Source organism: Astyanax mexicanus, chromosome 11 (assembly GCF_023375975.1).
Source record: "Astyanax mexicanus isolate ESR-SI-001 chromosome 11, AstMex3_surface, whole genome shotgun sequence".
Taxonomy (NCBI): Eukaryota; Metazoa; Chordata; class Actinopteri; order Characiformes; family Acestrorhamphidae; genus Astyanax; species Astyanax mexicanus.
This window is the reverse complement of record NC_064418.1, coordinates 14,188,846-14,212,616: the sequence shown is the minus strand read 5'-3', so window position 1 is coordinate 14,212,616 and position 23,771 is coordinate 14,188,846. Positions and strand designations below refer to the sequence as shown.

General features: G+C 36.0%; 1 protein-coding gene across 4 annotated transcripts in view; it reads left to right on the top strand.

Annotated features, from left to right (window-relative positions):
• The window catches only part of gtdc1 (glycosyltransferase-like domain containing 1), a 101,770-nt gene that overhangs the window by 13,329 nt on the left and 64,670 nt on the right, over positions 1–23,771 (top strand). For 3 of the 4 annotated variants that reach the window (XM_007250584.4, XM_049485047.1, XM_007250585.4), the window contains exons 2-3: positions 7,326–7,548; positions 21,747–21,914. In XM_007250584.4, coding sequence (XP_007250646.3) covers positions 7,370–7,548; positions 21,747–21,914 — 347 coding nt within the window. In that variant the 5' untranslated portion in view covers positions 7,326–7,369. Of the gene's footprint in view, positions 1–2,509; positions 2,591–7,325; positions 7,549–21,746; positions 21,915–23,771 lie in introns of those variants that run through there. The other variant, XM_007250586.4, reaches the window with a different exon arrangement.

The window sequence follows — 23,771 nt, the reverse complement described above, 5'->3', positions numbered from 1 at the left end:
AGCTTGACACATCGGGTACAGCGGGGTTTCCCTCTCGCGTCGCTGAGCGTGTGTGTGGGGGGTGAGCACACTGACGTTAACCCCTCACTTTCCTGTCTCCATTTTGAGGTCGAGCGTTTGTTTATGGCCTACCTGTGTAAGATGGAGGGCTTACGTTAAAGGTAAGCGTATAAGCGGGAAAAAAAGCCCACTTGCTATATCCTTTTTCTCAAGTCGGAAAACCCCAGCGATTTAAGCTAGATTTTTTTTTTTGGTATGAAATAACAAGCCGGGTAAGCTTTTCTATTTTGTTGTCGTGTTTTAGTTAGGAAGGCCTGTGGAGAACGTATAATGGTCAGGTTTAAATGTTTGGAGTTTTTCGAATTAGTTGGAAGACCTTTTCATTTGTCATCCATGATCTGAGACATCTTCCTGTATCCTAAAGGTGTACAGACACAGTACCAGTCACACCTCTTTTCATTTAGTGTGTTTTCTTAATTTTTATAGTTTTTTACATTGTAAATTTAATATTGAAGACATTAAATCTATTCAGGAAGACGTGGAATTATATTGTAACCAAAAAGTGTTAAACAAACCAGATTATGTTTTATACTGTTTGATTATTCTAATTCGTCACATTTAGCTTTGAGGACAGATCTGCATACTCTATTTTAATCTCAGTGTCTTTATTAGTTAGAGTCACCTGGAACAGTTGTATCAGTGTCTTGAAGGAGTGTCTGGAGGTGCTAAAAACATTTTCTCATTTTTTGCCATTTTCTCTATATTTGCATTAATATGAAAATATTTACAGTTAGCACGTATGGTAAAAATGTAGACTTGTGCGTGGTAAATGTGTGTAAATGTCTGTTCAAATGTTAGGAACCACAGTAGTGCCCTGCTCAAAAATTCAAAAGAAGTTCAAAGACAAAAACAAAATATATTATTAAACCCTTAACCTTTTTAATGTAACATCATTAACATTAGCTGTGCAGTTTTAGTCATAAAGTTTCCTTATTAGTGCCACTTAAATCACATGAAATACATTTTTGCAGAGGAAGACAGCTAGTCCTTTGGTAAACGAACAGATACTGATGCTAAGTTACCTCAGCTAATATTACTATCCTAGCCCAGTACAGCTTGTGTCTTTCAGCTGGAAAACAGCCAGTTTGTGAAGAGGTAGACTGAGCTAAACTGCGTGAGTTTAAAGTGAAGCTAAATGTTTTATTTTGAATAATTAATGTGAGTAGAGTGTAAAAATGGACCTGTTATTTCTCTGCCATCCCTGCACAGGCTGTCTCCCAGTTACCATTTTGGAGAGTATATTTAAATAAATCTCTTGGGGGCTAAGATGATGTGGGAATTAATTATTGTTGTTTGTGTGTCTCACTTGTATAGCCTAGTTGTAACAACAGTATCACCACACTTAACGCAAGGAGATCATAAAGGGACAGTGAACACATTACTGAATACATGGCTGTTACATATCGTATTTCACTTCAGGCCATTTAAGTGGTCTCATCCCTGCCTTAGGAGCATGTATGCAATACCAACCACTTTCCTGATATTTAGATATATTTTTATATCTAATTTGTTATCACTAATATACATAAAATTGCATTTAGCATTCTTACATTCATTCCTTTATTTACATTTAAATATTCTCTTTAAAAACTTGCGTTTTAAGAACAAGTGCGATTTACAGTTAATCACAGAATACTGTTGTGATTAATCTGATTACATTTTTTTAATCGATTGGCACCACTAATATACAGCTCTGAAAAAAAATTAAAATACCTCTTCTCTGATTTAGCTATTTATAGGTATATGTTTGAGTAAAATGGACATTGCTGTTTTATTCTATAAACCAAGGACATTTCTCTCAAATTTGAAATACAAATATTGTCATTTACAGAGAAATGGCTAAAATAACAAAACATATGCAGAGCTTTCAGACCTCAAATAATGCAAAAAAAATAATAATAAAAAAATCATATTCTAAAGTTTTTCAGATGACTAGAGTTCAGAAATCAATATTTGGTGGAATAACCCTGGTTTTTAATCACAGTTTTTATGCATCTTGACATGTTCCCTTACAGTCTTACACACTGCTTTTGGATAACTTTATGCCACTCCTGGTGTAAAAATTCAAGCAGTTCAGCTTGGTTTGATGGCTTGTGACCATCCATCTTCCTCTTGATTATATTCCAGAGGTTTTTAATTTGGTAAAATCAAGGAAACTCATAATTTTAAAGAGTCAGGCAGTAAAAATAAACATTAGACAGTAGACTGAACATGTCTGGACAGTGATAAATATGCAGCACACTATAAATAGTACTATGTACATTTCTGTATGTGGTAAACCTGTATTCTAGAGAATCCTGAAGAGGCTGTAGAGGCTGACGTTATCGGTTACCAGAAATCAGTCTTTTCCATGTCACGGCAGCCTATAGGCCTGTTTGCTGAAATATCACTGTGTCAGCATTCCATTACAGTCTGGCCAGCTGATGATTTTTTTTTTTCGTTTTCTCACAGCATACCTCTTTCTTCATTCCTGTTATGAGTCTGGTTTTGTATGGCAGTGATCAGCGTCGACAACATCTGGGAAAGTACTGTACGTAGGCGAATTTTCTCTCGAATGCAACTATTAATGACATCCCACTTATTATTCCCCTGTCACACCACCCCGTTTATACGGTCTCATTAGTCATGAAAGTATTTCCATCAGTAAGTTCATCACAATAAACAATCTTTTTGAAAGAAAAAGGGTTATTTTTGGGTTTCAGTAAATGTGTGTGGGGGCTTCTTTTAGTGCAGGCCAGCTTCCCTCAGTGTAGGGAAATCCTCAACTATACTGTTAACCAGTTCATATTCTTGTTCTTATTTTTTTCCGCTATATTTTCTCTGCATACAGTTTTTGAGATATTGACATTATTCAAACTTCAGATTGCCTGTTCTGATTGTGTGATACAGCTTTTAGACCGGATGCACTGTTTTCATACAGACTTAGCAAACATCCATTTGCAAATAATAAGAAATGTTGTCATTAAGAATGAATGGGGTGCATGCCCATCTACTTCTACTCAACTGATATGCTGTCTAATGAAAAACATGCAGCTTTACAGGAGAGAGTTAAAACCATTATAACTAATAATGAAAGTGAAGGTAAAAAGTGTAAAAAGAGTTTATTTCAGGTCGTTTTTTAAAAGAATTTCCATTTGTTTTATTTATTAGAAAATCTGGACAGATTGTAAGGGCAGTTTGTGTGTTCAAATGGTCTATTAAATTTAAAAATCAACAAAAAAAATGAGAGACTCACTTTTCATTGGACAGCGGCAATATATTATCTCAAGACAGGCCCCTAAATCACATTTACAGTCACTTTCACCATCACTTGTTAGTCATATTTTAATTCATCATTACTTTATTATAATTATATAACTTTATATAGCATTAATTTAAATTAATGATAAAAACTCAAAATTGCGATTATAATCAATATATCGCAAAACTATTCTCTACACTTCACAGCATCTATCCTACTGAGAAAAAAAATACTTCTAAGTAAGTAAATAGCAGGAATTATGGATTTATTGGTGTCAGTTTCACAAAATTTAAATACCACTGTTCTTCACCGCATGTTTACCCTATTCATTTAATTGAGCAGTTACTGTAGTATGTCAAATTCAGGGATGAGTTGAGAGCATTTATACATACATATGCTAAAAATTATTGATTTGCTTTTTGTCACACTGTAAGAGATGGTAATAGCAGAAGGAGAAGAAATTAAAGCCTTTTTAATTTAACACTGCATTTTTTTTATTTAAGATTTTTTTCTATAAGTGTACTTATTTAGTCAGATTGTAAAGTAAATGTAGTTAAAGTTTCAAACATTTTCGAGCACTTCCTTCAAAATTCCAGCACTTTCCAGGCCTGGAAAACAGAACTTTAAAATTCAAGCATTTTCCAAGATTTCAAGCACCCGTATGAACCCTGAATTTTCACACATGCCCAAGTCATATACTGTATTTTTTGCACTATAAGGCACACTTCCTATAATTGTCCCAAAAATCGACAGTGTATACATTTTACCATTCAGGTTGTAAGGTGCAGTAAAGCCACTCTGTTAAATAAATGAGTGATATTCAGAAGTTTTGGTTGTGTTTCGTTCTCCAGCACAGAGGCTGTTGCAGTATTAGCATTAGCCGCTAACCGCAGCGCTAGCTCTTTTGCTTTTAAGAGGTGAGTATATTGGACTGTAGCCTGCTGCTAACCCCGGATAGCACTGCTGGAGCAGCATTAGTATTACCCGCTAACCACGCTAAGCGCTAGCTCCTTGGTCTTATAATCTGGTGTGCTCTATGTATGAATGTATACAAAAAATTAGACGTTTGTTGATAGTGTGTCATATAATCCGTTGTGCCTTATAGTGTGAAAAATACAGTAGTTTTTGCCACCAAACTATATAGAAGCACTAAATCCTAAACCACATTTTTCTGAATAGCTGAAATGCGTTTCTCTGAAGTAATGAAACACACCAGTCCTGCGTAAAACTTTTATAAACCTTTCCTAACCTTTAAAAACGCTTTTATTGTGATTATTTTAGCACAATTAACATATTATTAACCACTTCTAAGCAACATCTAAGCAGCTGTCATCCATACATAACACATCTCGACCACTTAGCAACATCTGAGCAACAAAGTCCTTGATACCCACCTAGCAACACCGTAGCAATTGTTTGGCTATACTGTAGCAACCACTTTGGGCATCTTACTGTCCACTTACCAATATCATATCTAATTAGCAACTACTTAGAAACACCATTGCAATGACCAGGCATACCATAGCAACCACCTAGCAACATCTGGGCGATCAACAGCTACATTACAGCAACACCTTAGCAACCACCTAGCAACATCTGAGCGATCAACAGCTACATCATAGCAACACCTTAGCAACCAGCTAGCAACATCTGAGCGACCAACAGCTGCATCATAGCAACACCTTAGCAACCATCTAGCAACAAATGTGCGACCAACAGCTACATCATTGCAAAACACTAGGAATCATCTAGCAACATCTCAGCAACCAACAGCTACATCATACCAGCACCTTAGCAGCCACCAGCAATATTTTGAGCGACCAACAGCTACATCATAGCAACACCTTAGCAACCACCTATCAACATCTGAGCAACCAACAGCTACATCTTAGCAACACATTAGCAACCATCTAGCAACATCTGAGCAACCAACAGCTACATCATAGCAGCACCTTAGCAACCGCCAGCAACATATTGAACGACCAACAGCTACATCATTGCAACACCCTAGGAATCATCTAGCAACATCTGAGCAGTCAACAGCTACTTCATAGCAACACATTAGCAACCATTTAGCAACATCTGAGCAACCAACAGCTACATCATAGCAACACCTTAGCAACCATTTAGCAACATTTAAGTGATCAACAGCTACACCATAGCAACCATCTAGCAACATCTAAGCGACCAACAGCTACATCATAGCAACACCCTAGGAATCATCTAGCAACATCTGAGCAACCAACAGCTACATCATAGCAACACCTTAGCAACCATTTAGCAACATTTAAGTGATCAACAGCTACACCATAGCAACCATCTAGCAACATCTGAGCAGCCAACAGCTACATCATAGCAACACCTTAGCAACCATTTAGCAACATTTAAGTGATCAATAGCTACCCCATAGCAACACCATAGTAACCATCTAGCAACATCTGAGCGACCAACAGCTACATCATAGCAACACCTTAGCAACCACCTAGCAACATTTAAGTGATCAATAGCTACCCCATAGCAACACCATAGTAACCATCTAGCAACATCTGAGCGACCAACAGCTACATCATAGCAACACCTTAGCAACCACCTAGCAACATCTGAGCAGCTAACAGCTACATCATTGCAACACCTTAGCAACCAGTGAGCAACATCTGAGCGACCAATAGCTTCATCATAGCAACACCTTAGCAACCATTGAGCAACATTTAAGTAATCAAAAGCTACACCATAGCAACACCTTAGCAACCATCTAGCAACATCTGAGCGACCAACAGCTTCATCATAGCAACACCTTAGCAACCATTTAGCAACATTTAAGTGATCAATAGCTACCCCATAGCAACACCATAGTAACCATCTAGCAACATCTGAGCAACCAACAGCTACATTATAGCAACACCCTAGGAATCATCTAGCAACATATGAGCAACCAACAGCTACAGCATAGCAGCACCTTAGCAACTGCCAGCAACATATTGAACGACCAACAGCTACATCATTGCAACACCCTAGGAATCATCTAGCAACATCTGAGCAGTCAACAGCTACTTCATAGCAACACATAAGCAACCATTTAGCAACATCTGAGCAACCAACAGCTACATCATAGCAACACCCTAGGAATCAACTAGCAACATCTGAGCAACCAACAGCTACACCATAGCAACACCTTAGCAACCATCTAGCAACATCTGAGCGACCAACAGCTACATCATAGCAACACCTTAGCAACCACCTAGCAACATCTGAGCAGCTAACAGCTACATCATTGCAACACCTTAGCAACCATTGAGCAACATTTAAGTGATCAAAAGCTACACCATAGCAACACCTTAGCAACCATCTAGCAACATCTGAGCGACCAACAGCTTCATCATAGCAACACCTTAGCAACCATCTAGCAACATCTGTGCGACCAACAGCTACATCAAAGCAACACCTTAGCAACCATCTAGCAACAAATGTGCGACCAACAGCTACATCATAGCAACACCTTAGCAACCACCTAGCAACATCTGAGCGACCAACAGCTACATCATAGCAACACCTTAGCAACCATTTAGCAAAATTTAAGCGATCAACAGCTACACCATAGCAACACCTTAGCAACCATCTAGCAACATCTAAGCGACCAACAGCTACATCATAGCAACACCTTAGCAACCATCTAGCAACATCTGAGCGACCAACAGCTACATCATAGCAACACCTTAGCAACCATCAAGCAACATCTGAGCGACCAATTGCTACATCATAGCATAACCATAGCAATCGTTTAGCAACATTTGAGTGATCAACAGCTACATCATAACACCTTAGCAACCACCTAGCAACATCTAAGCGACCAACAGCTACAGCATAGCAACACCTTTGCAGGAACACCATTGGAACTGCATAGCCACTCCTTAGGAAGCATCTGGGATATTATAGTGACTGTTGTAAACTAGGTTAGCTGCACAACCATCCTGCAACCTTCACTTTTTGAGTTATTACATGCTATTTCCTATCTATGTGATTACAGGTTGGTGATATTTGAAGGTGCCATCCACTTTGTCCATCATCAACATGAGTGTCTTGCTGGTGGAGGCTTTCTACGGTGGCTCTCACAAGCAGCTGGTTGACCTCCTCCAGGAACGGGTGGACGACTGCGTGACCTACACTCTGCCCGCGAAGAAATGGCACTGGAGAGCACGGACGGCTGCCCTGTACTTCATGCAGGCTATTCCAGCCAGCCCTGCATACAGGTCAGTCAGTTTGTGGGTGACTAAAGGTTTTTTGGAGAGAGCAGTGGCTTTTTATTTACAACCCTGCCATGCACACCAGTATTGTTCAGTGTTATCCTGATGGAGGACTCAAAAACATTAACATTAGCCAATGTGAGAGAGGCCTTCGGTTGCTTAGAAGTTATCCTATGGTCCTTTGTGACCTCGCTGACAATTTCATTCCTTACTCTTGGAGTGATATAATGACACTGTGATTCTGCAGTGCTCGATGTAGCGACTAGACAATTCTCTATGATACTTCATGAATGTCTATTTGCTGGTCCATTTTTATACATAAGGTGCTAGTAAGGAGGCCTACATTGAAGTGAGCAAGAGTGTCACTATGTTTCCCTTCAAATGGGGAAGCTAGGAAAAGGGCCTAAGAAAACCAAACTGTAATAATAAAAAAAAAATAATCAAACAAGCGCTAGATGTCAGTGTACACAGATTTTTCGCCTTATTCTCTTTTGTCCAAGGGTGAGTATTCAGTAAAGTTTCTCCAGCACTAAGGGTGGGTGCAGCAGCATTAGCATTAGCCACTAACCACAGTTCTAGCTGGGCATAATTGCCACCCGATAGCGCTAGACTAAGGAACTTTGAGTGTTCCGGTAACAGGTAATTTATTTTTTTTTTGGGGGGCGGGGAAATTAAAGCATGTTAAGTGCGCCTTATAGTCTAAAAAATGCGGTACTTCTAAATAAAGAATAAATACATGCCAAGAACTGTAGATTTATTTGCATCAGTTTCACAAAATTTCGCATAGAATATTCTTTACCGCAGGATTGTTAATTTGGAGGGCGAGTAAAAAATATCCATATTTAACTTTATGTATCAATAATGTATCGCACATGGAATCTGTACGATATATAACAATATTGATGTTTTGTCCTACCCGAATACTTGATACACACATGGCAATGTGGATTGAGAACTAAAATCTCCCATCCTGGCATCCTTTATTTACACAGCTCTTATCACTAACACACTTACTCTTCCATGACTTTTGGCTCATCAGTGCGAATAAGCCACATTTTATTTTTTTATAAGTATGCTAGTAGAAAAATAAATAAATAGAAAGTGTGCTTTAAAACATTAGTGACTATTGATATCATTTAATTCAGCTTAAAAAAATCTACAAACTGTGTTCTTTATAAGGCCAAAGCATTTGTAGTCACCTTTCACCTTAAAATACCCTATTATATCACAAAAAAAAACAAAAACAATTTCAGATAACTATTATGGAAATAAAGATTGCACAGACCATAATAATGTAATGTAATTTTCAAATTCTTGTCTATCAGGATGTAAAGCTTTTCCTGTAATGACCCTGCTGATAGTCTGTCTGTTTTCTGTTGTGTGTTGTAGTCTGTTGTTAAAATCCAATAATAAAAAAGTGATAGACTTGTATATTTAGGTCAGTGGACATTGCGTACGTTTCTTGATTTGACTATTGTATTCTGTGATGATTATTTTCTGTAAGGCTATGACTCACTCATTTTTATAATGCAAAATTAATAGCTGGTGGAAACCTGTCTGGAAAATACCGCAGATGTGTGAGCAAACATAAGCAGGCCAATATTTAGAATCTCGTTGATGAGTTCAAGTTTGACATCTGTTTTTTAGAGGAGAAAATCATCTGGCAAAATAAATGCATATAAAAATACTACACATTTTGCAAAATACACATCTGGAAAAAATAAGAGACCGCTTAAAAATGATGGGTTTCTTTGATTTCACCAAATTGAAAACCTCTGGAATATAATATATATATACAAGAGGAAGATGGATGATCACAAGCCATTAAACCACCAAGCTGAACTGCTTGAATTTTTGCACCAGGAGTGGCATAAAGTTATTGAAAAGCAGTGTGTAAGACTGGTGGAGGAGAACATGCCAAGATGTATGAAAACTGTGATAAAAAACAGTGTTATTCCACCAAATATTGATTTCTGAACTCTCAAAACTTTATGAATAAAAATATTTTTTTCTTTACATTATTTGAGGTCTAAAAGCTCTGCATCTTTGTTATTTCAGCCATTTCTCATTTTCTGCAAATAAATGCTCTAAATTGCAATATTTATTATTTGGAATTTGGGAGAAATGTCCGCAGTTCATATTAAAAATAATAATGTTTAGTTTACTCAAATATATACCTATAAATAGCTCAATCAGAGAAACTTATTCAAAATGTGCCAGTCTGTTTTGTTTTTAACAGAACTGCAGATTCTGGCCTTCTGCAAATTCCTTTAATTAATTTGTACAGTTTTGTAAAAATGTCTGGCCACCAAATCATTTTCTATACTGTAAACATGACAGTTTTTATATTATATATTATATCATAATTTCATTGAAAGCTAAAGTTTTTCTTTTTTCTGCTGTAACGTTACCATTTTAGGAGCTGATAAATTTGCCAGTTTTTACAGTTTAAACTGTCCTTCATTTATAATGTATGTAGAAAAGAATAAAGAAAAAGCATATCAGTTCCAAGATAAATGGTAATTAAATTCCATGTAGCATATTCTTTATATTTAAAATCAATTACCAGACCAAAGGTTAAAAATACAGTTTTATTAAGAACAAGCAATAGTAAACCGATCTGATGTCTTCTCATCACATTGTTTTAAATATATTATGGTGAATATTTCAGTCAGACAGCCAAGAGTCATCAGAATATTATGAATATTATCAAATTTTAGTTTCATACTGGAGATTTGAGCCACTCTATATCAATCTAGTGATATTGCTTTCCTGATTTTCTTGTTGTCTCAAGGGGAAGTCCACTTCTATTTTGGTCGAAATGCGAAATGGGAAACTAACCACATGCTCTCTGTTCATTTTGGAGCTTGCTTCATTGTACGCCTAAGTGTTGGAATCCCTCCAAGCTCCTACATCTCAAACCCACGTTCCTCTTATATGTTTTTATAACCTTCAAGATTAGCAAGGGACATTTTGACCACATTGCCTGCTCCTGCCGTCTGATTGGATCGTTCAGTTTGTTTCATACGACCAACCCAAAAAAGCTTGCCATATCTGTTTACTCATCAGTGTTGTCTGAGGTCGTGCAACGTTCTGTACTGTGGTTTGACATTTATGTCAACGTATTTCAGAATATGGTTTATGCGATCTTTAAGTGATCAGGTGGTAAAAAAAAATCATTGAGTGGCAAATGTGCCCTATTGTGGGCACAGAGCATGAGCAGATACTACAGCAGTGTGTGAAGCCATTTTCAACCTCAATTATTGTGAAAAGGTTAAAAAAGTGAGTACCGTACACACGCGCCAGTTTGAGTAGAGCTTCCATGAAGTGTATTTGACGTAACTTGACATTACTTGTAGTTCCTTGGTTTGCACACACACACACACACACACACTTTAATAATAGCTTTGCTGTTATTGTGAGGACATTCCATTCACATAATAGCTGTAGTTATGTAGCTCATTTATACTACACCTATACTACTATGCTTTTGAGGACGTTTGGTCCTCACAATGGTAGCAAAACATGAGGACCTTCCATTTTTATATAACAATAAAAACTGTAGCCAATTTATACTACAGCTACACTTGTCCCTAATCTTTATTTCAGTAACCAAATTTAAGTAATATATTCATATTTAGATTAATTATTTAAAGTAATATATTAAAATACCAATTTGTATTAAATAAAAGCCCTCAACCATCAAAATGTCCTCAGAAATTATGACTTACCACCATGTTTGTGAGGACATCTGGTTTGCTACCTCACAAAGGTAGAAAACAAACACACACACATGGTAGTTGTGCAGTTCCATTCACATAACTTTAGTTATAGCTCATTTATACTTCACCTGACTCTATATCACTATCCCTATAAGGACATCTGGTCCCCACAAAGGTAGCAAAACATGAGCACCTTTCATTCGTATAATATTAACAGCTGTAGCTAATTTATACTACACCTACACCTATACCTGTTGATCTTAATCTCAGTGACCAAATGTAAATATATTAAATATCAATATAGATTAAAGTATCAATTAATATTAAATAAACCATCAAAATGTCCTCAGAAATCATTTTACTACACCTTCACCTATTGATCTTAATCTTAGTCACCAATCGTAATGATTAATGTTTAGATTAATTAAGTAAAGTAATAGATTAAAGTACCCATTTGTATTAAAATAAAAGCCCTCAACCATCAAAATGTCCTTAGAAATAAGCAAATTATGACCTACCACCATGCTTGTGAAGACATCTGGATTGCTACCTCACAAAGGAAGCAAAACATAAGCACACACACACACACACACACACACATGGTCATTTTGCAATTCTTATGAGGACCTTTCATTTACTAAATATTAGTTGTAGCTCATTTAAACTACACCCAACCCTATAACACTATGCCTATGAGGACATCTGGTCCCTACAAAGTTAGTAAAATGTGAGGACCTTTCATTCGTATAGCAATAACTGTAGCTAATTTTTACTACACCTACACCTATTGATCTTAATCTTAGTGGCAAACATAAATATATTCATATGCAAATTAAGTAATTGATGTAATAGATTATAGTACCAATTTGTATTAAATAAAACCTCTCAAAATGTCCATAGAAATCGACAAATTATGACTTACCACCATGTTTGTGAGGACCTTCTAACCCTATATATCACTTTGTACTCACAAAGATAGCAAAACATGAGGACCTTTCATTTATATAACAATAACAACTGCAGCTAATTTATACAGTACCTACACCTAACCCTAATCTTAACCCCAGTGACAAAATAAAGCATTTTACGCTTATAGATTCTTATTAAAGTACCAGTTTTTGTAAAACAGCCAACCACCATCATTTCCTCACAAAGCGACAAATTATGACTTCACACACACACACGGACATGTTGGTTTTGCTAATCTTGTGAGGACTATTCATTCATATAATAATAACTGTTGCTAATTTATACTACACATAACCCTAATCCTAACCATAACATGATTAATAAGATAACAAAAGTAAATAATTTAGCTTCTTCAATTATTATTTTTTTTTTTATTAAAGTCCAATTTTTTGGTAAATAAAAGCTCAACCACTAAAATATCCTCATAAATCCACGAGCACATCTGCTTGTGAGGACATCTGGTTTGCTTACAAAGTTACAAAAAACTTACAAAGGTGGCAAAACATGATAGCACACACACACACACACACACACACATATGCATACATGTACACTAGCAGGCATCTGATGGGACTTTCTCTTCCTCTCCTCACCGTTGGTGGGTGGGGAAAACCCTCAGCAGATCTGCCGTTTGTGCGTTGCTGTTTCATGTGCACCCGTTATGCAGAAGAATGAGTTAAACAAGAGAAATAAACTCAGTATCGCCGCAAAACCTCAAATTCCCAGATTACTTTAGGATGACTCGTGTAGAACCTCGATTGGTAAGTAAGCTACATTCGCTCATTGTCTGTACCAACATTTTATTCATTTGAAACCCAGATCCAGCTCACTTATTTGTGAACAGTCAAAGCTTAATGAATAGCGATAGGCCAAATGAATAAAATGAATAATTCACAGACTCCCTCCCGCTCCCCCCGGTAATTACAGGAGGGGGGGAAATCCGACAGCTCTCGCTTTCCAAAACGGCACCTTTCGCTCAAAAAAACACTCGTATGCAATTAGGATTCTGACTAAGCACACAGAACACGGTAACACAGCCACCCACCACGTCTGCTGTCCTACAGGTCGTCTTTGGACCGAAACATCTGGTTTGGTTACGGTTAGTAGTTAGTACTGGAAAGAAGTGGTGGGCGACAATTATGGTTTTGTGACAAGGGAGTGGAATCCTGCTTCTGCCAATAAACAAATCGCTTTCAAGGATGGTATTTTCTAACTCGAGACTTCGATATCATCATCACCATCACCTGCGAGAAAAAAAAGACAAGAAATGGAAATGTTACCGAGAAACCAAACTCAGACTGGCGTACTGTATGAAGAGTAAAATTTTTACTTCAGTAGAAGTGAAATCACCTTTTGAACAAACTTTTCTAGGATGAGTAAAAAAAAAATTGTACTTACTCATGTAAAGCACTGTCACACAACAATTTCACAAGCCAACTGTAAAGATGTTCTGTTTTCAGCTCTCAAATTTGACAATAGTGCTTTAATATTACAATTTTTAAATCTTAAATAAATCAATTATGTAAAATATGTTTAAAACAATGTAGTCTGAAAAGAAAGAAAAAAACAAACAAAAAGTATTTTTCCACCAGTAAAATAAATAAAGTAGTATATAGTAAATGTTTAAATAAAATCAGGTGAGCTGCTGATTGTTTTTATTGTTCAGGGCAAGAAAGAGAAATCTATAACCCAAATGAAGGATTAGTGGTTGTAAAAAATCTATCAATACTCAAGAAATCTTGAAGGAATTTTGAATATTGTGAACATTGTACTTACATTATTTCTACATTTCTATTTTTACTAGTATTACATTTTACCTGTGCAAAAAAAAGAAAGAAATATATATATATATATATATATATATATATATATATATATATATATATATATATATATATATATATATAAATTATACATAAATTAATACACATATTTAAAACTCATTATACACATATGAGCTAGTCTGAAAAAAATATCTTGGTTCCTGATTTCACATGGACACCTCCAGCCAAGTAGTTTCCCAGTGAACATTTATCTTTTACTGGGTAAATAAACACTTACTGCCCAGATTACATTACATTACATTACATTACATTACATTTGGAAGACGCTTTTGTCCAAAGCGACTTACAGATTAGGAGATTTAATGTAATTGAGAATTGCATTTTAAAATGATCATATTTCTTGTGTCTCAAAAACAGATAGTGTACAAGAAACATTTTCTTAAATTTCATTGCATTTTATTTCAAGTTAAGTTTTGTAGTGTTTTTATTAGTTCTATTAGTTTACCAATAAATAAATGAAACATATTTAAATATATTAAATGTGATAAAATACATAAAAACTGCAGTAATCAGAATACCAAAAAAGTATTATTGTCCATTTTAGAGTATGAATCTATTTTAAATTGAGCTAAATCTTACTAGTAACTGAGTTACTAGTTAAATTTAAAGTTAAGTTATAAAGTTATAAATTAAGAGACCACTTCAAATGATCAGTTTCTTTAATTTTGTTCAACGTTCTTGCGTTATTTTATAAAATACTGGTCTGAACTTCATTGAAAACCTCTGGAATGTAATCTAGAGGAAGATAGATGGTCACAAGCAATCACGCAAAGTTGAACACAAAAACAGTGTGAAAGACTGGTGGAGAGCATGCCAAGATGCATGAAAGCTGTGATTTAAAATCAGAGTTATTCCACCCAATTTTTATTGTAAACTCTTTGAGTTACAATATTAGTATTGTTTTAGTTTCTAAATTAAATTGTATTAAATTAATATTTTGTGTGAATTTATTTTCTGCAAATGACCATATTTTTTATTTTGAACTTGGAAGAACTGTCAGTAGTTTACAGAACAATTAATCTGATGAGTGAAACTTGAGTGAAAATTGTTTTACTGAAGTTAGTAAGGATACTGTAACTTACTCTTACAAACATGTAATTTGAACAGGAATGCCCAGCAGTATTAATAAGAATGTTGTTGAAATGGTGTATATAAACTCTGTTGGTGCTTAACACTAGATATGGGATCGTTCTGATACATTATCGGTATCGGGGCCGATATTGATGTAATTCGACGCTATTGGGCGAGCGCGGCCGATCCACTTTCCTATCCATATTCCAATCCGGAGCTTGAACTGGACAATAAACCCGCCATAACATTTAACATGAAACACATCTCTGACCCGGATTCCAGTTCCACAGTTTACCCTGAACCCCCAGCAGCTTCAGTCTGCGGCTGAACTTTCAAAAAAAGTCAGTTATCTGGAGGGTTTAACCCTTGTGTGTTGTTCATATTTTTTGTTACTCGTTTACTTTGTTACTTGTATTTAATTCAGCAAAATTAAGCAATTTTACATAAAAATGCTTTACACATGCTTGCTTCACCTAAATTGCAAGCAATATAAAGAGCTTACATGGTTAATATTTGCCCTTTACCTTTCTTATGTTACATTTCTTTCAAAAAGTGCTACTCTTTTTTTATTAGTTTTTTAATAAAATGTAAAAGAAAATGAATTAAACTCAAGATATGAGTAGAAAATTTGTTTAGTTTCAAATTTACAAATGAAGCAATGTTTATTAGCCCTTGGCCAAACATACTGTATGTAATATAAATGTGTGTGTGTGTGTGTGTGTGTGTGTGTGTGGGGGGGGGGGGTGTACAGTGTGTGTTTATCGAAAATGTATTTTGACATATGTTTTTCACAAAAAAATGAGCCAATGCCAATGAGTTTGAGTTAGAAAAAATATATTTTTTGTATCATTTAATGAAAAATTAAAACGGGTCCCACAGACCCGAACACCACACAAGGGTTAACTTTGGAAACGCTGAACAGCAGAACGGTACATGTCAAGGCAGGGTCCGAGAGGTAAACAGATTAACACCAGCAGTCTGTTAGCCTAGCTAGCACTGAAATGACAGCAGCAACATACCGATGTTGTAAAGTTATTAACTACACACTGAAGTAAACTATAGTCATAATCCACATATCCTATAAAACCACGGGATCTACAAACACTAACCAGCACAAACACACCCATCTGTTACTAAAAACTGACTAATTTAGTTCAGAAATACGGTTAGCATCGCCAGTTTGCTGTTAGCCATCTCTATTAAGATCTGCAGTCTGTTAGCCTAGCTAGCAAATGCATTTCGGCATTGTGAATGTAATAGGTAACTCAAGTGAACTACAGAAATAATCCACATCAAATAACAAACCACAGATCCTACCCACTCTAACCAGCACTAAGAATTCAATCTGTTATTAAAAAAACAGTGATTAATCCAGCTCGGAAATACAGTTAGCATCGCCGGTTAGCCATTACCTATTACAGCTAATCCTCTACGCTACCTGTCAAAACAAAAGTCTTCTGCGCAACCATGCGCAAAATTTAAACATTTAATTTGAAAGGAAACTATTGTGTATTTGCATATAAAGTGTGTCAAATGAATGACTGACTTTTGAATGCATTTACATTAATACTGAATACTCTTCAAAGGGCTGTGTGGTCTGTTTCAGCCTCATTATGTAACCTTAATCATAGTACTACTAATAAACTAAAAGTATCGGTATTTGTATCGGTATCGGCAGTTTTATATCAGTTTTATATTGGAATCGGATTGGAGCTGAAAAAAGTGTATTGTCCCATCACTACTCAACACACACTCATCTTTCTGCATTCGGCAATTTTTTCTGCAAAATAGGTATAAAAACCTTTAATGGACCATAGCCAGCTTTAACGTCCAAAAAAAATCTGCATGTTTTTCTCGCTTGTAGGAAGAGCAGCACAGTTACTGCAGAGCTAACCCTGTTTCCATGCTTCTGCAGCACTTGGCCACACAGTGGTACCGCAAGTGGAATTTGGGGATGGGGAAGCATGTTTCACATTCAAATCCGTCATTTTCTTCCTCCTGTGGGATTAGGACCTCTTTCAGAGTCAAAATTCCACAGGAGGAATCTGATTCTCTGGACTGTAGGGGAAGCAGTGCTGTACTGAGCTGACAGTTATATAGACATGATGCAACTGGGCCTGGTTTTTGGGTTTGTTCAGTCATCAGCAGCTGTTTGGGCACCTCTGGTCCAATTAGGTTGAGTTGCTCGACTGTCTAGGGACCTTACGATTCGATTGCGATTCAGAGGTCTGCGATGATAATTCTTATTTAAATTGTTCAAATCATTACCGTATTTTTCAGACTATAAGGCAGACTTAAAATCCTTTAATTTTCCAAAAAAACAACAAGTCGCCTTATAATCCGGTGCACCTTATGTATGAATTTTACCAGTCAGATATTATGGAGCAGTAAAGCCACTCCGCTAAAGTACAGCGTTATACAGCAGTTTCAGTGAAGTTTCCTTAGCACTAAGCTGACTCAGTATTAGCATTAGTCGCTAACCTCAGCGCTAGCTTTTTTTTTTTTTATTAGTTTTTTTTTTTACTTATGCACCTCCAGGGTGAGATCAGCTGAATTACAAGAAAAATAAGGTGACACCCCGTTCCTTACTATTATTAAACAGCGCCCTTAATACTTGTGTATTAAATTTTAATATCTTAAAATATTATAATTTAATATGTATTAAATTAATCTTTGATTAATGTTGTTATGGTAAAGGTTAGACAAGTTGGTTAAAGCCGGCTACAAGCTTATGAGATGCGATTGTGTGATTTGAGAGAGAGTTTGGAGAAAAATAAGGTGGAGGAAAGTAGCTGATGGCTCCATAGGTAGCTTAATCGATTAGTGTTTGTGCTAACCTGTCATTAGGGGTCAAAGGGGTACTAAACCCCCTGATTTTTGGTGACTCCACGCTCAGCTAAATAAATAAAAAAAGGGGTAGTTTTGGAAAGGGTAATGTATTGTATTTTTGGGAAAGGGTAATGTATTGGTTGAGAGGTAGAGCAGAATTATCGCAATATATTGAATACCAAGATATGTTGAATTACAACCCTTACATTTTAATATTTATAGTTCTTGCTAAAACACAGCATAATTAAATGATGTCCTTGAAATCGGTGACATCACAACCTCCCTATCGTTTTATTTTTTTTAACAGACTGGAGAAACTCTCTGCTGCATGTTCAGCATTCATTAATAATATTAATTGCACTTAATGTAATTTTTCATAATCTCTTTATATTTAACCTAAGCTGTCCACCCTGTCGTAGTAAAATTTCATGCTAAAATTTTTTTATAGAAAATTACAATGTTTCTTTTGGAACAGAACAACAAACAGGGGCACCATGAAAAATTTAACATGTTGCAACACATTTTTTTTTTATGCCTATTTTTGCTAAATTTGTTGCTGTAACAAGGTGGATGCATGCATGACAGGAAATAATAAATAGTGATTCAACTGGGGAGATGTAATGTATTTTTCTAATAATATAAGATACCAAAAGGCACAGCATTCTAATAATTATGCACCTGTGTTTTAAATCAGACTGAAAAGGCCGATCAGATTTCAGCTGCACTCATCACCTCAAACTCAAAGGGAAGCTAAGTGCGGGCCGACTGTTTCATCAGGGCTGGACTCGGATCCCAGGACAGTTTAGATCAGGAATAGAGGCTTAAAAACGTCAACCCCTCATTTGCTCTGGTTTTGGAGTCCTGTGTTGGTGTGGATACTGATGAAGGCACAGGATGCAGCGCTAATTTGTCAACATAACCGCACAGTGTTGGTGCAGACCTGGGCGATCTGAGGCCAGTCTCGCAGGTCCCCGTTTGATACACCGACTTAGCATTCGGGTGAGGAAGAAGAGTCCCAGATCAGTGTAAAATTGCAACTCGCAACCCAGAGCGTGTCGTGGTCTCGAGGCCGTGGGCTCGCCACTTCAAAGAGACTCGCTAGCAGTCAGGCAGCCTCGGCTCGGAGACAGAGGGAACGTAGCGGAGGGGGGCTGGGTTCATTTAGGGCGATGAACGACGCAGCTTCAAAAGCTGGCGGACCCCCCCCCCCCCCACCACCCCTTCCTCCCCAAGCTCTTAACGCAGACCGGGACCACGCGTCCCAGAGGGCTGATTATTGACCTCGGTAATGCACCTAACCTAGCAATCTGAGAACGGCCATTTACTTATTTATAGACATGACATGTTACATGTTGGATTGTTACTGCAGTAAATATATTTGAAGAAATATAATCTATAGCTATTATTTATTAGTCTCTTTAATAGGATTGAGAAGTACACAGATGTTTACACTGAATATACTGTATATGTGTGTCCTCAATTTTTTTATGTGAACAATATGTTTATTAAAAGAGTAACAGCTCTTTACACAACTAGATACATGGCCAGTAATTGCTAGGGACAAAATTATTGTTAAATCATAATAGATATAGAATACATTTATTCATATAGAGTACCACTCAAAATGTTGGACACAGCTTTTCATTCATACATAAGAAATCATGTAGTAACTTAAAAGTGTTAAACAAACCAAAATACTCTTATCTGGGCTGCTGTTAACTTGTGGTTTCTGAGGCTAAACTTATCCTGTGCAACAGAGGTAACTCTTGCTCTTCCTTTCCTGTGGCAGTCCTAATGAGTGCCGGTTTTATCATAATGTTTTTGATGGTCTGTGTGACTGCACTGGAGGATAATTTTAAAGTTATTGAATTGTTTTGACTGATTGACTGATCATCATTTCTTATTTACTTAGTTGAGTAGTTCTTGCCATAATATGGATTAGTACATTACTCAAATAGAGCTATTCACTGTATACCAACTCTACCTCTTCACAGCTTTTCAGCTGATGCTCTCAAACACATTAAAGGGTAAGACATAAAAGTTACTAACTCTTGACAAGTTCAGCACAGCTGTTAATTGAAAGCCTGAATTCCAGGTGATTTTACCCCAAGCTGTTATCTAAGCAGAAGGTTCCTATTTTGAAGAAACTAAACTCTAAAACATATTCTGGTCAGCGTAACTTTTAGCAGTTCCATTTTCTGAGCGTTTCAAGCTAAATAAAAAACTAATTGGGTGTAAAATTATTTCATTTATTTCTATTCAGTATAGTAAGGAAGAAATTGTTTTTCATCCAGTTTGTTACATTTTCTAGCTTTTTATTTTAGCCTTTCGTAAACAGAATTTCAGGATTGTTTTTTAGAATTTTTAGATTTTTGCATTTTTGGATTATATCTGATGGTATAATCCAAATAACTTTTGTTATAAGATGCAAAAGTTGAAAAATTTTAAAGTAAAGAAAAAATATATTTTTTATTATTATAGTGTGGGGCACTAAATGTAAAAAAAAAAAATAATAATGAGTTGTACATACAAATTAAAATTTTTGCATTTAGCCTCAAATGATCATAAAATTAAACTGATAAACGTTACACTTACAATGGTTTGTTTAACACTATGTTTTTTTTAACAAAATAATTCCGTATATTTTTCTTCATAGTTTGGATGACTTTAGTATTAATCTACAATGCAGAACATTTTAAAATAATGAAAAAAAAAAAACTATTATTTTAAGGTGTAATCTTTTGACTGGTACTGTACATACCGTTTACAGGTTCAATATTGAGAGCCCATCAAATATGTATCTAATTTTCTTGCTGTTGCCAACGTGAATTATAGCGTGACATGTTTAAGCGTGATGAGCATATGTCCGAGATGGTGTATATACAGTATATCCACTATATCCACTTTAACAGTGCTGTGAAACATTATAAATAATAGTATAAAAATGTGCTAAAACTATTTTGCACCCAAATACCCAAAACACCCAAATACTTCAGGACTTGCACACCTGTGAAATACTGCCTATGCCACTGACAGCAGCTCAACCCCAAATCATGATACAGTAGATCTACCTTTATTAAGCACAGTTGGCAGGGTTATTCTCTTCATAAAAATACTTTTTTTTTTTTTTTTTTTTTTTTAAAGTCTGTCTTTGTCTTGCTTAAGTGTTTGCTTTCTAGATCCCAGATCCTGTTTAGGATAATGTATACAAATTCAAGGCCACCCATCTTTGGGACTATAAATAAATAAATACATACTGCACAGGACGAGATTAAAGCTCTTTCAGGGCAGATAATTTGTGTGCGCTGAATATGGTTTATGAGGAGACAGCCTGCTGGTTAAAATATATGAGTTTTCCTAATACTTGGCACATATAATTAATTGGGATTGATGGATTGGCATGTCTGTCAACTGTGGAGCTTCAAAAGTGGCAATGGTAATCTAGGAGACAGCACAACTCACTGGTTAATGGAGGAACTGCACTTTTTAAAGGAGTAGATGTGCATGAAATGTCCTGAATGTGCCAGACAAGACGAAAGGATAAACGACAGTAGGAAAATACACAAATAAATACAACTGCAATGATTAAAAAAAATATTTCAAGATGTTTTGGGTTGAGTTTTGAGTGAGTTTCGGTTAGGGAGGGCTGATGGACAGCTCTGAGACGGTTATGAAAAAATTAGTCTGGAGCCCTGAAATACCAAAATGATACATTTATTTAACTGCAACTATTCCTAACTTCTTTGTTTGTTTGTTGTCTTTTCATTAGGGTTTTATTTGCCAGCTCTGTGCTAAATCTGGCTGAATTGGTGGCCTTGCGACCAGACCTCGCCTCTCTGAAGAAGATCCTCTACTTCCACGAAAACCAGTTGATCTACCCAGTTCGTAAAAGCCAAGAGAGGGACTTCCAGTATGGCTACAACCAGATCCTTTCATGGTAAAAGTAGCATGGTTAATTATGCTCTGGTTTAATTCTGTTTTCGATATCACTGTAGTGCAGTTGTGGTTTAGGTGAGGTCGTGCAGCTTGGTAAATTTCCTGTTAAAGGCATATTGACTCACCCTGCAGTATGTGAGCAGTACTTGATCAGGATTCCAGTGAAAAAAATTCAGTGCATTGTAAATTAAAGCTACTTTGTCATTAGAAGCATTAGCCGCCCTGTTGTGCGCGGTTAATTATGGCGTGTATAATAGAGCTCTTACTCTTGAAGAACTCAAAAACTGTAACTCATAATATCTTCATTAATCTAGATATGGCAATTAGGCAGGAGTCTTTAAGGCTACTGTGTAATTGTTATGCATTATGATTGTTGTCTCTCAGGCCAGCAGTTCAGATCCACTCCGCTTGCTTAGTTAAGTTCTGCACTTGTTTATAATTACGAGCATGTAGTGACATTTAAAAGCTCGTGCCTTATGGCCTGCAAATTTGAATGCTAATTGACTGCTGTTGTGTGAGTCACTCTTTTAAATTGGTGCTAATTTGTGCAACAATTAAAAGCATTGGCGGTAGGTGTTTGGTTTTATGTTTTATTGTATTCCATTAAATTTAGAATCACTGCTGATCATGTAAGCAATGCATCTTTCATTTCCATTCTAGTGTTTTGGTTTATAATGTTGCGTAATCAAATCAAACCAATCAATAAATGTCAATTAATTCAGAGTAATTAAGAGTTTATTTGCCACATACCAAGCCATACATGGCACAACTAACAGTGGAGTGCTTTGATAATAAGAAAAAATAAACAATATGTCAAGATGGATTAAAATAAAAATAATATATAATATGTACATCCAGTCTAATAAAAACACAGGTTATCTGCTTAGTGCCCTAATAAAACCAGTGATTTAGAGCTACACTGACATGATAGAAGTCATGGGACAGGAGTATGTAAATTGATCAGCTTGGAAATGCCCATGCCTGTATACAGTACTAGTCAAATGTTTGGACACACCAAACATTCTTCTCATTCAGTATTTTCATTTTTATTTCATGTATTGTAAATGAATGCTAAAGTCATCCAGAATATGAATAAACACATAAGGAATCATATAGTAAACTTAAGTGTTAAACAAACCAAAATACTCTGAATTTTGTGAAGTAGGGGTGTGCCATATCGTATCGTACACAATAATATCTCCAACGTTTCTAAATATCATGGACGATATTATACCCTGAAATATCAGCCACTCGTAATTATTACTGCTATTTTTAAGAAAGGAAAATTCACAATGTTTTATTTTCCCATGATATATCTACTACAAACAGATTATATCTGTCCAATATAATTTACTTTACTTTACTTTACTTCAATCCTGGATACAGTTGTGGTCAAAAGTTTACATACACTTGTAAAAAAACATAATGTTATGGCTGTCTGAGTTTTCAATAAGTTCTACAACTCTTATTTTTCTGTGATAGAGTGATCGGAACACATACATGTTTGTCACAAAAAACAGTCATAAAATTTGGTTCTTTCATAAATTTATTATGGGTCTGCTGAAAATGTCACCAAATCTGCTGGGTCAAAAATATACATACAGCAACAAAATTTGTCAATTTTGGTGATGTAGCGAGTTGTGTCAATCAAATTAGCTTCATGTCATGGCCTCTTCACTTCTTGTAAGTGATTCTGATTGACTACAGCTGTTGACTTCTCATGAGCCCATTTAAATAGGGCTCATTTGACCCAGTGATTAGACTCAGCTACAAAAGCTACAATGGGAAAGTCAAAGGAACTCAGTGTGGATCTGAAAAAGCGAATTATTGACTTGAACAAGTCAGGGAAGTCACTTGG